The 14,389-nt window shown below is 34.1% G+C and overlaps 1 protein-coding gene and 1 non-coding gene across 2 annotated transcripts; both read left to right on the forward strand.

The window, feature by feature from the left end:
- Nucleotides 1–1,722: 1,722 nt before the first annotated feature.
- Nucleotides 1,723–1,796, forward strand: TRNAI-AAU (transfer RNA isoleucine (anticodon AAU)). The gene has a single exon. It is a non-coding gene; the product is annotated as a tRNA-Ile (tRNA).
- Nucleotides 1,797–10,663: 8,867 nt separating this feature from the next.
- Nucleotides 10,664–11,854, forward strand: LOC142627068 (putative clathrin assembly protein At1g25240). Its single transcript, XM_075800867.1, has one exon. It carries the CDS (start codon nucleotides 10,664–10,666, stop codon nucleotides 11,822–11,824), a length of 1,161 nt encoding a protein of 386 aa, XP_075656982.1. The 3' UTR covers nucleotides 11,825–11,854.
- The last annotated feature ends 2,535 nt before the right edge of the window (nucleotides 11,855–14,389 follow it).

Here is a 14,389-nt window from a genome sequence, read left to right on the forward strand (position 1 = left end):
GCATTTTGGAAGATAAAAAGGTATGCATACACATGTGAAATAAAACAAAACAAAGGTAAAGACATGTAATCTATCCTAGGATGAATGGCATGTGAGGATGACATGCATAATCTATCCTAGAATGACATGTGTAATCTATACTAGGATGATATGTATAATCTATCTTAGGATGACATGAAAAAAAATGCATGTGTAGTGTATCCTAAGATGGCATGTTAAAAAATGAATTATTGCCAGATAATATACTTGACGTTTTTTAAATAAATAATCACACTTATTCTCATCTCAAAAATGAAAAACAAAAAGGCAAGACGCTAGTTTAAAAAGAAGGGGGGGTGTTTTTGTTTGGTTTTTTTAGGGAGCTCATGGACTTGGTGAATTTAAGCCATGGGCTACCATCACATTTTAAAACACTCAAAATAAAATTCCCATGAGTTTTTAATCTAGAAAAATTCCTTAAAAGGATTTTTGTGAAAATCTCATGTGTTTTTGAATTGGAAAATTCCCTATAAGGGTTGAGAGGTGCTACGTCCACAACATTTTTACAACATTTTTACAACAAATCATAGGTGGTTAGTTGTTATTGGTTCAAATTTGAACCTAACACTAAGATTACTTTTTTGCCCCAACAATAACAACCAGTAACATCCTGCCATTTAGGATTTGTTGTAAAAATGTTGTGGACATATCATTTCTCATAAAGGTTTTAGTAAAAATCTCATGAGCTAGCTGATAGTTTGAAAATTTTACTAAAAGGAAAAGGGTAAATACTCTCATGATTTTTTATTTTTAGAAAATTCCCTAAAGGGAAATGATGAAAATCTCACGGGTTTTGTATTTTGGAAAATTCCCTGCAGGGAAAAAAAAAAAAGGATGAAAATCCCATGAGTTTTTGATTGGAAAAAAAATTCCCTAGAAGGGAAGAGATAAAAATTCTCATGGGTTTTGATTTGAAAAATTCTCTAGAAGGGAAAAGAAGAAAATTCTCATGAGTTTTCGATTTAAAAAGCCTTAAAAATATTGTGGGTTCCAGTTAGCTCAACTGGTAAAGTCTCTGATGGTTGTATAAGAGATTTGAGATTCAAACCCTGCCTACACAAAAAACTGATTGGTGTCTTGATCTAATGATAAAGAGTTATCATAATGAGCGAGCGTCATAGGTTAAAACTTTCTATAAAAAAAAGCCTTAAAAACATTTATTAGTAGAAACCTAAAAGCTTTTTGAAAACTATCATTTTTGGAGAAATCTTTTGGAGACATATTTTAAAAGGATGCAATTTCCCAATAAGCCATTTATAACGTTAACTATGTAGTTAATGTATGAATTTACACATAGGTCCAAAAGAGGATATATATATATATATATAATATAATATAAAAGTATTTTATTTTTATATGTATACATGCCCAAAAATATATTTATATAGACTTGGGGATGGAATAAGTATGTTTGTAACTAGACATATAATACCAAGTTTTTATTTATAATATATTGATAATATAAATAGTTCATTGATTCATATTAACATTTATAGATTTGTGAGGGAATAAGAAATTTTAGTCATGGTTTTATTATATATACGTAAGGAATGAGTTAGTCAAGTTGCTAATAAACAAGATCAAGCTTGTTGAATAATAACATAAACCAAGTTTGGAAATGAAATCTTATTTGGTAATTAAACACTATGATAGGTATAAATATTTCGAAACCCTATAGAAATTGGCCTATTAGCTCAGTTGGTTAGAGCGTCGTGCTAATAACGCGAAGGTCGCAGGTTCGAGACCTGCATGGGCCAAAAAAGTTTATTTTATTTTACTTTTCTAACAAAATGAACTGGAAAAAAAAAAAAAAAAAAATTTGGCCCTTGTATTTCTCCTTTTATCCAACCAAATTTGGAAAATTGAGAAATATAAATTTTTAGCTTCACTTAGCATTAATCACACATTTTATCAAGCAGCAAGGTAAATGCATTGAAAAAAGAAAGATCTGGCCCTAGACAAAATTCCTTAAAACATTGTTGTAAAATTCGATAAAATTCCTTAAAACATTGTTGTAAAATTCGATAAAATTCTTAAAACAGTACTAGCTTTATAGCTATGGTACCCTTATGGGTGGTCTCTAGGATTGTTCAAGCTGTCTTAGCAACTTCCTCATTGGAAATCCTTCCGAACTCTTTTTGATATTCGGAAAATTTTTAAGTACTCCTAGAATATGGAAAATGGTACTCCCTCCTCTCAAATGAAAATTTCATTTGAGGCTTTACTATTTAAGTTAGCTACTACTAACTATTTTGTGGACCATTCAGTCTTGGAGGTTATGGGCTTGGTCCAACTTTCTTTACTACTAACTAAACTTTTTCATCTATGAATTTTACAAAGGCTTTCATACGCAATTTCCCATATGCATAATTACCGTCGTAAAAGTGCAATGGCATGCAGTGAGGCTAACCATATATAACCTATTGATAACAAGGGTTAATGATTAACTCAGGAACTAAATATTACCTTAGAGTTAGCCATGCTTTGATACCAATTGAAAGGATAGTTTAGACTTCATTGATTGATTTTAGTGGAACTAACCTAACTTGATTAAATTAACCAATTATGCTATTCAATGGAATTTTGGTTAACACAGTGATTTGGTGATAAAGTGAAAAACCAATTGACAAATCGAAAAGAAAAAGGAAAAAATATATAAATGAGGATTACTACCAACCCCAACCCAAAGAAAAATCCACTTTTAGAATCAAATTTAGTACAATTTAAATAATACCCTATCTCTAATTTCTACCTATAGTCGAACTTACAGATGTGATCTCACACTATTCCCATCACCTTGGACTCTTATAATATGTGCTTTTTTGATCTTCTTGTGAAGTTGGATTTATTCAACTATGTATTGGCTTTATTCCGTGTCAAATTTGTTTATAATTCAGCATTTAGAAACCCTGTATTTAGGTAGGAATAATGTAAGAGTTGTGTGTAAGAGAGTGCAAAGATTTGATCAAGAGTGTGCAACAAGAGGGTGACTCGCGGCTGGACTCGCGGCTGACTCGCAAGTGGTGACTCGCCAAAATGAAGCACACGTGTAAAGCATGTAGGAAGATGAAGAGTCAAGTCAGCTGGATTACTACAGGACAAAAAGTATAGTTTGGCCTAGTCTGGTAACTAGCGACTGGAACTCATGACTCATCCTAGTCGCGAATGACTCGCCAGTGCACCCTATTTTGCTGAAAAGAAAATTTTCACATTCCATCTCATACCCTATTATAATACCTTTATACCCACGAAATGTAGAGAGCTTCCAAAGAAAATTTTAAGAGAGAAAGCCTAGAGAAAAACAAGATTGATTCTCCAAATTCCTCTACTCTCACCCTCTCCATTGTCATACCTATGAGAGGATCATAAACCAAATCCTTACCTCACCATATTCAGAGTAGTGAGAAGGTTCTTGGTGTTTGGGAAGCAGTTCAAGAGAGAACTAATTCATATTGGTTGATGCAATGGGCTAATTGCAAGATCTAGAAAGCTAGAGAAGACACGGTTCAGAGTAACTTTGTTGAAGTAAGAAGCTTGGAGAGCTTAGGTGCATTGGGTAGATTATGCTTGGAGGGTCTATTGCTATTCATGTATCTTAACTAATTTTATAGTGGATCATTTACCGCTTAGAGGGCGGTGGAGAGGTTTTTTACCGAGTTCTTCGGTTTCCTCTTCGATAACACGTGCCGGTGTTATCTTGTATTTGCATCTCTCTTTATCTTGCTCTTAGCTTTTAATTTCTGCTAGTTGTGATTAATTAATGGCTTAGAGTAGTTTGCTAATTTGGGTATTGCTTATATTTCATATTCTGCACATATATTGTTTGAATATAATTTTGTATTGAAATATTTGTATCTGGGGGTCTAAACATTCACAAGTGTTTTATATACTAAGTGAGTTTTCAATTGGTATCAGAGCGGGTACACCTTGTTGGATTTCTATATCCTTGGTGTGATACTTGACCTCTAGGATGGATAGGTCTCAATCCCTTAATGCACCTCCCTTCTTTAATGGGAGTAATTACGCACTTTGGAAAGTATGTATGCATGCATTTTTGTGCTCCATTGATGAGAGTGTGTGGAATGCTGTAGAAATTGGTTGTACAAGGTTGAAGGTTGCCAAATCACTTGGAATAAGGCAGCTCTTGCGGCGGCTAATGCTAATAGCAATGCACTTAATGCTATATTTTATGATGTCTCACCGAATGAATTTCATAGGATTACTCATGTGTCAATTATCAAGGAGGCATGGCAAATTTAGGAGACTACCTATGAAGGCACCAAGAAGGTGAAGGATACCAAGCTTCAAATGCTTACCACTCGGTTTGAAGAATTGAAGATGAGCAAAGATGAATCATTTGACTCATTCTATGGAAAGTTGAATGAAGTGGTAATCGGGAAATTGAACTTGGGTGAGAAGACGGAAGACTCCAAAGTAGTAAGAAAGATCCTTAGATCATTGCCGGAGAGCTTCTGAGCCAAGGTGACTGCCATTGAAGAAAGCAAGGATCTTGATGAGATAAAGGTCCAAAAACTTATTGACTCTCTTTAAACATATGAGCTCACTCTACCATCTCAAAGGAAGAGCAAATCCTTGTTCTTAAGATGATCCATGAGAGAATTGAAGCTCAAGATTCCTCGGAAGAGGACGATGTTGAAAAAGAGGTGGCATTCCTTGCAAAGAACATTCGCAAGTTCTTGAAGTTCAAAAAGGATGGGAAGTCCTTTGAGAAAGGAAAATTCTCCAATTTTAAGAAAGACAAGAAGGACTTCAAAAGGAAGGATTCCAAAGACTCTTCTCCTCCTCAAGGAATCACTTGTTATGAATGCAACGGGCATGGTCATTTGAAGAAAGAATGCCCTACCTATTTGAAGGGAAATGGTAGATCTCTTGCTACAACCCTTAGTGATTCGGATAGCTCAAACTCTGATTTTGATGAAAGCTGTGATGGGGAAGGAAACTACTCCGCTTTCATGGCCATTGCAATCATAGAATATTTGGAAGATTTAAGTACTCTAAAGGAAGAGCTTGGTAAGCATATCGAAGTGGAATCTATTGGTGTTGGAAATGAATCTGGTGATGATGAAGAATAGTTCATTTATGAAGAAACAAATTTATTACAAGAATCCTAAAATGCACTTCTTGAAAAGAGTGGAGAATATGCAAGAGTGGCTAAGGCAGCCATTAGAAAGATGAAGAAAGCCAAAGAGGACTATAAAAGCATCCTCGTGCAGTACATGTTAGGATTTGTGCCCTTAAATCTTATTGTATGACATTATGTATGACATGATGTATGACTTAATATTGTGATTGATAAAGTTATTTTATTATTATCCAAAATAATGGTAATATGAATATGGGACATTATCATATAGTCCATGAGATGCATTGTATGTGATTTATGTGAAAAGTCACAGAAGATGTAAATCACAAGTTATTTGTAAACTCAGAATTTATAGTTCGTAGTCAATGATGAAATTAGGCATTTCATCTGCGAAGACTATAACGTATCAACTAAGATGGTTTGTCTTGATCATGGAAGTGGAGACTTCTAGTTGATATGTTGATATGTTTTAAGAGTTAAGACATATTGAACAGGACCGCTGTGAGATTTATTATTCTCTTAACGACTGTCAAATGAATAATAAATCTCACGACTTTTATTTGCATAAACTCTTAATCTTGAGAGAATAATGGACTTGATCATGAGGTGTATGTTGCTTTAATATATCAGGAGTGAGATCTAAAGTGAATGTCAAAACCTCAGTATGTTGGGCAGCCACATTTAGTGTTGATGGAACATATATTCTCAAGATGGAATTCATAGTCTCTTGATGGAGATATAAAATATTCCCTGGAGATATAAAATATTCCCTTGAGATAAGTTTAATGGGTTCAGTTATTCAGAGAGTTAGGCCTAACCACTTTAGTAAGAAATTACTAAAGTATATATTTATGAAATTGGATTTCATAAATATATAATGAATAACTTTAAAGAATTAAACCAGGTACTCAAGGATAAGATGTAGTAATTTATAAAGTGGCAGTCTATATTTATGACTTTGTGTTACTACAAATATTTTATGAAGGGGTTGCATGTATAATAAAGTCTTGTGATATAATTTATTAATAAGGCCTAGAGTGCAATTATATTTATATAGTGGTATTAAATATAATTAATGGTAACTTTGGACTTGTTAAGAGTTAACGGAAAAGCCCAAGGCCCATTGGAGCTAGTGTCTTATTGGTCCCTTTTGGTCTCACTCTAAGCCACACATTAAAGCCCAATTGGAAAGGCCCAATAGGCCAGCCCAATTAGATAATCAGTTAGTTATAAATGGAGAAACATACAGAATTTTTATTTAGTGAAAAAAAAGGAAATAAGAAACGGTGTGTGAGAGAGTGTGAGACACACTTTCATTCTCCCTTGAAAACTGATTGAGAGACCACACATCTTGGGCGTAAAGTGAAATTGGAGTGAAGATTAAAAGTGTTCCCAAGTGATTTTAATCTTTGTTTTGAATTTCCCTACACCAAGGTATGCCATCTTGTTCTTAATTTCTGAAATTTACATAGTGCACGTTATCAATCATGAATGAAATAGATCCTTGTTTGTTGCTTCCGCTATGTGTTTTGTATGAGATACAAAACCAGAATTTTTCCTTCAGTACAAAGAGACCGAATGTGAAGTTGAAGGGTTAAATGAAGAACTAAACAATTTCTATTCCAAGATAAAGTTTCTTGAGCTTGAGGTTGTTCAAGAAAATGCCAAAGTGGAGGTGTTACTTCCAAGAAACTTGATGAAGCGCTTCCCTATCAAAAGCCCTATTTAGATAGAAGTGACTTAGGGTATACCGGAGAAGGTAACTCAAACTCTAAAATGTCAAAGGAAATTAAGTTTATCAAAGCTAAAGAAGCATCAACTCCTCTTGTTGACAATGTAAAATCTGAAAAGAAGCCAAATGTCGTGAATCAAATGGTTTTGACAAAGTCTCCTAAGCCAATTATGGCTAAGCCCAAGGCAAGAGGAAAGTATCTTCCTAAGAGACAAAGAGGTCCACACACGCAACACTATTGTTATTATTGATCCTAGGGCACACTAAACCAAATTGCTACAAGCTCCAAGCATTGAAGAATGTGGATCTTCAAAAGCCAAGAAGACAAGGAAAAGGCAATGGGAAACCCAAGCAACCAAAATGGCAAGAAGGAGAACCCGTTATGAGTGATGTGATGAAGATGATTGACACCATCACCTCATGTTTGGCCAACTTCACCTTAAGGTTTGAGAATCATGACTCAAGTACCCAATCCTCAAAGGATATCACCCCAAATGCACGTACTGTGTGGGTGAAGAAGGGTACTCATCCATAAGCATTATAACATGTTCATGCATTAATTCTTCCTATATAATGTGACATTGTTGTTTGCTTGTTTATTTTACATTCTAGCATGTTTTTACTTTTTTTTTTTTTGTTTAAAAGCTTTGGTTGTTTGTTGATTTTGATCATTCTCTTCTTTGCTTTGTATAAAAAAATCCAAAAACACATAAAAAGAATAAAATCCAAAAAGTTTGATTGACGGTGTTGTTGATTGTCACATGCATGTTTAGCCTTGTACCTCCGTACTAATGACTTTGTGCATTAATGAGCTTAGCTTGTTCTCTATTCACTTGTATCTTTGTAGGAAACATCTTGACATCTATGTGATTGTTGTAAATAGATCATCAAACTTGTTATAAATGATTAGTCAATAGTTTGTTGATCTTGAGACATGCGTAGACTTATGCCTATATCTCTTCCCACTCTTTTTTTTTTTTTTTTTTTTTTTTTTTTTGCTTAAAAGCTCAACCAATGTTAATTTTTGAAAAGAGATAATAAGCTGAAAAAGTCGTCGCACAAACTAGTATTTGACTAGGAAAAAGGGAAAGCGACATGTATTTAAAATGTATGGTGCCAAAAGCCAAAGGCCTACTCATCAAATTGAAATATCAAAAATTTCAGGCATTGATCTCAAAAAGAGATGTAAAGATCAAAATGTTCAAATGTTTTCAAAGAAAAGAAACCAAATGAAAAGCTTCTAACTCAATGTAATCAAGTTTATATGGGAGGTTATATATGTTCACATTTCTACAATTGAGATAGGTCACTCTACTTAGTGCTAGTTGTGTATGACTTGGTTAAATCGATCATTGAAACTTCACATTAGACTAAGGACTATCTCATAATTGATGCCCACCCACATCACACATGTCTACTAAGTGCTAGTTATGTATAACTTGGTTAAATCGATCATTGAAACTTCACATTAGACTAAGGACTATCTCATAATTGATACCTACCCACATCACACATGTCTATGTTCAATGATTGTCTTATTCATTTGTGTGATTGTACTTGATTAAATGTGATGTACATGCTCAAGCATCTATTGATCAAATTCAAAAAGATTTTTGAGTGTTTTAGTGGTTTTTGGAAAGTATTTTGATTTGAAAATTTTTCACAAAAATCTAAAAATTTGCAACTCTACATTTTCGTGACTTACTTGCGAGTCATGCTCAAGTCGCGAGCTCAGCTACGAAAATCCCCAAGATTTGTTTTGCAAAATTTTGAAAACCTGAGGGGTTCGCGACTCACTCGCGAGTGATCTACTTAGTCGCGAAAAAGACTTAGAAATTTTTTTGAATTTTTCAGAAAATTTGATTTTTTCAGTTTTCCATCCCGAGGCATTCACGACTCACTTGCGACTGTAAGTCCTAGTCACGAAAAAGACTTAAATTTTTTTTTTCAAAATCTGGGTTTAAGGGTTTTTGGCAACTCACTTGGTGACTCATTCTCGAGTCAGTTGAGTCACGAAAAATGCGTATTTTGCAAAAATAATATTAAAAATCACACTTTTTCAAAACTTTTCACTTTCCTCGCATAAAGTGTTTGTCCCTTTGTCTTCTCCGCCTCTTCTTCTCTCAAAACCACATTTTTCACTCCAAAACCCTCTATTATTCTCTTCAATCTTCACTCCAAATCCAAGTAAAGGTATAATACAAGAAAGTTACAATTTCTTTAGCTTTGATCGCCAAGTCAAAATACCAAACTCGAGATTAACTTAAAGAACACTCAGAAGTGGTAATATTAAGGTTTAGGACTTCTTTTGTGTAGTACTGCACAAGCTCTCCTAAAACTTCCTTTTGATTGACTCTTATGTGCCCTTATGTATGTTTGCATCGGGGCATAAATTCCCCTAAATTAGCCGACTTAATGGGCTTGTTGAGAATTAGGATTCTCGATCAATCGATCAAGACGAAGTCAAGAAATTCGAGATTGCCTTGACTTTTTGTTGTCAAAAAATTTTAAACACAGAATTGACAAAGAATAATTGGATATGTAAGAACTTTACTAATAATTTTACCTTTAAAAAATCCTAATTAATAATGTAAAACAAAAATACTCCTTCCGTCCCAGTATGTTTGTCTTCAATTCCATTTTGGGGTATCCCAAAATATTGTCTTAAACTAAAAATAAAAGTCATTAATTTACTAATATTCCTATTATACCCCTATTTAATTTTCAAAACTATTTTTTATAAATTTATTTAAGGTTAGTTTTGAAAACTTATACATTTTTATAAAGCAGACAAGATAATAAATAATATTCCCTTAAAAAGTTTGATTTTTCAAATATGACAAACAAAGTGGAATGGAGGAAGTAAAAACTAGTAGTTCATTGAACTTTTTCCTTCTACTGCGATGTAGTTTCAAATATAATCCATCATTTCTCATTTTAGTTAGTCAACGGAACTCGTCATATATTTAACAAAATACAAATATAAATGAAATTTGCAAAATATATCTTCCTTAAAAATGACATAGGGAAATAAACCAAAAATAGAAAAGAGAGAAGAGAATTCCTGCAAAAACTGAGGAAACAACTAGCTCCACTTCATTGAACTTTTTATATATTTTTTGAGAATTTCAACCTATGGTAACTTAAAATAGAGAGAATCTATTAATTAACTATTATAATTTCATTTTTACATCATTAAAATAATTTTAAATGATACAAATTTAGAGTTGTAATACTTAATATGACTATAGGAGTAATGAAATGAATTTAAATTATGTAACATAGATAGAGGAAAATCTATCGCTGATTGAGTTAATTATTGCTCATGATATATTAAATTTATCTTCCTTTTAATAAAATTACAAGTTTCTCATTAAAAAAAAAGAAAAAAAAAGAAAGAAAAAGTAGTGAAACAGAAATGATGCTTAATTTGCTCCCAGAAAACTAGCCTTAATTTCCTCAGCAAGCTTGTCCCCAATGCAAAAGCGCGTCAACTATGTCATCATAACAACCTTGACAAAGTCTTAACATGTCAGAACTTAGAAGTCCAAATAAATTTCTAACAACAGTAAAATTGGAAAACCAACAGTACAGCACATCATTGATCATCCTCAATAAACAAGCATAGCTTATTTTGGCCGGCAATATTAGTGTTTTTTTTTCTATTGGGTTGTTTATTTATAATAGTAAGGCAAGCACGTTCAATTTCAGGCTGTCATGATGTGAGGAGCAAATATAGTTCAAAGTCACAAGCTTTTGGGGGAAACAATAGAAAACAAACAAAATAAATGAGGCTGTGGAAAAAGGCAGCCGGAGCTTTGAAAGATAGGAATAGCATATTGATCGCAAGCATATCAAGGAAGTCAGCATATCGTAACCCTGATCTTGAAGCAGTGATCATCAAGGCCACAAGCCATGATGAATCCTACCTTGATTACAAGAACTCTCAAAGGGTCTTTCAATGGGTACGTACCTCTCCTATTTATGTGAAACCTTTAATGTGGGGGTTATCTACGCGTATGGAAAAGACTCGGAATTGGGTTGTGGCCTTGAAGGGTTTAATGCTCATGCATGGCATTTTCCACTGCAAAACCCCAGGCGTACAAATGATTGGCAGGTTACCATTTGATCTATCAAGTTTCTCTGATGCTCATTCAAAACAAGACAAGGCAGTGGCTTACAATGTTTTCATTCGTGCTTATTTTCTATTTCTGGACCAAAAGTCTGCTTTCTTAGCGGCAGAGATGAAGGTACAAAGAGTACTACGTTCGAAACAAATGGAGGAACCGCTGGTGGATGAGCTTACAAGGTTACAGAAATGGCAATCTTTGCTTGACATGCTGCTTCAAATCAAGCCACCGGCTGAGACTACGATTGTTACTCTCATTCTTGAAGCTATGGAATGTGCAATCGTGGAGATATACGATGTTTACAGCAAGTTTTGCAGTGGGATGGCGCATGCTTTGTTAAGGATATACGAGGATGGCGGGAAGGTTGAAGCGTCAATGGCGCTTAGAATTCTTCAAAAGGCAAGAGAGCAAAGTGGAGAACTCACTCGGCATTTTGAATTTTGCAAGTACATTGGTGTTCTTAATGCTACCGAGTTCCCAAAGGTTGAGCAAGTCCCGGAAGAAGATATTAAAGATCTTGAGAGAATAATCAATGGGGTTCCCAAGAGGAAGAGCATAGATGGAATGGTCATGCCACAGGAGGACAAGGCCATTGTGGTGAAAGGAAATGGTGAAATTGTTGAACACAGGGAGTCAAAGAGACTTTTGAGGACAATAATTACGGATAAATGGGAGGTTTTTGAAGACAATTTAATGTCTGATTGGGGAGGAAGTTCCTCTGATGTTAGAAGCACTACCACTACAGCCTCTTCAAATGCATTAGTAACGTTTGTACCTGCTTCTTCTAATCAAGACATTCCTGATTTAATTAATTTCTAGAACTTGATATCATGAGATCTGCTTTCCCTTTCAGGATAAATGAGATTTGTCAATATTTGATCATTTTTTCATTATCGTGGAAAAAGAATTTCGTCAAACTTTTCGGTTTTTCCTTTTTAAAAAAAAAAAATTAAGTTGTTTCATATCATTATTATCATAGCAATGCTACATGGATATCTACATGTTCAACTTTAGAGTCTCTATCTTGATGTAAACATTGTTTTCAAGGAAAAAATGACATAACTGATGTTTTTTGTGTCTCATTCTAAAACCATAATGCCTTTACATATTGTACAGAGTGACATTTGGGGCCCTGCTTTTATTATGTCTTTGAATGGTATTTAGTACTGTTAGAGATATATTAGCTCATTAGTATTGTTACACTATTTTAAATATGTTAGTATGGATACGGAAGCGGAAACATAAAGTAAAAACACAATAACATATGAGAGTTATGGAGGCAAGTACACCAATATAGATTTTCAAAATTTGTGTTCTTTCACCAATACACTCATCTCACACCAACCAGCAAAATGGAATGGCTAAAAAGAAACATTGACATATTGTGGATAGTGCACATAGACACTTATCTCTCAATCATCGTCCTTACACCTTCATCTTTGGCACTATGCCTTTTTAACAGTTTGTTTTCCTCGTAAATCATCTATCTTCTCTTAGTCAGTGGCAAAAGTTATATGGCACTATATATCCCCAATTATCTTACCTTTAAGTCTTTTGGGTGCACATTTTTTCGATTCCTTATCCTAGTCACAAACTTCATCTTCATTCAACTGATAGTGTGTTACTTGGTTACCAATGTTTTGATTTCCAATCTAATCGTTTTTATGCTTCACGGAATACGTTGTATTTGATGAAACCACTTTTCCCTTTAAATAACCATCAACAGCTTAGCTCGACTTTGTTGCATCACTTGCAGACTCATCCATAATTATCTTTTACACAATAACTAGGTATGTTCCTTCTACAATTGAATTGACAATAAAATTCTTGAGGTTCTTTTTCCGTCAGTGTAATTATGCTTTCACCGATGTTGATTGGGATGGGGATCCTTCTGATTGTAGCTCCACTACTGATTTCGTTATTTTCCTTGGACACAATCCTATTATCTAGATGTCCAAGAAACAGAGTATTGTATCATGATTCTCTACAAAAGCTAAATACAGCTCTTTAACAATGTGTGTTGTTGAATTGGTTTGGCTTTGCATGGTTCTCCGTGACTTGAGCTTTTGTCTCCCCTTTATCCTTACCATTTGGTGTAATTAATAATAGCAATGCATTTTTTCCTGTTAAATATATATTAGCCCATTAGCATAAGCCCAAGTCTAATTCTACTTTGTGTGCAAACCAAGTCTTCTACTTGTACTAGAAGTCTATTAGTTTAGGGTTTAATCTACTATATATACACATGTTATGGTTCATTGTAACACAGGATTTGTACTACATTCTAATATATTATTGATGTAGCTCTTTAGGGTTTCTTCCGTAGATGTAAGCTGTTAGGCTGAACCACCCTCGAGTGTTAACCACATAACCATACTTTATGTTTTCGCTTCCGCATCTGTACTAGCATATTCAACATGAGTATCAATGCTAATATTTAACATGGTATCAGAGCTAAGTTCCTGTGGTCATGGTTCTCTATCCTTATGGTGTATTAAGAGCAATCTTTGTCTCCTCGGTATTTCTTTGCTACATTCATCTTCTTTGGCTTTCCACTGCTACTATCAAAACTCTCTGGTATAGTCATGCCACCGTTAGAAGTCGCATCAACACTGCAAAACCATTGCCTTTTTCAAACCACCGTCACAGAGTCAAACTTCATTCAAGGGATCTTCTCAACCCCAATTTAATCTCAAGATTTCATCAAGTTTCCATCTTGAATTTGAGAGGGGGTGTTAGATATATATTAGCTCATTAGCATAAGCTCAAACCTAATTCTACTTTATGTGCAAGCCAAGTCTCTTACTTGTACTACACGTCTATTAGTTTAGGATTTAGTCTATTATATATACACATGTTATGGTTCATTATAACACAAGATTTGTACTACACTCTAATATATTATTGATGTAACCCTGTAGGATTTCCTCCGTGGATATAAGTCATTAGGCTAAATCACATAACCCTCGTGTGTTAACTACATAACCATAATTTATGTTTTCGCTTTCGCATCTGTATCCGTACTACCATATTCAACATGGTGTATTAATGCTAAAATTTAACATTTCTTGCTTCAAAATCGGTCTTTCATGTCCATACTAAGAACATTGAAGTGGACTTCAACTTTAATAGAGAACGGGTTGTTTGAAAGGACATATAGCTCCAGTTCATCTCCACAAAAGACTAGCTAGCACACTAAACAAGTGTCTAGCTTCGTCTGGATTTCTTCGACTTTGATACAAGCTCATGCTTTCTCCACGAACCATTACAGGAGGATGTTAGATTATTTGCAGTAGTTACTTAAAGTTTGGTTAATTGTCACATTCTAGTACTTAAGTTTCAATATTTTTTTTATTTGGTCTGTAAGTTCATATTTATTGTCAA

This window comes from Castanea sativa, chromosome 3 (genome assembly GCF_040712315.1).
Source record: "Castanea sativa cultivar Marrone di Chiusa Pesio chromosome 3, ASM4071231v1".
Taxonomy (NCBI): Eukaryota; Viridiplantae; Streptophyta; class Magnoliopsida; order Fagales; family Fagaceae; genus Castanea; species Castanea sativa.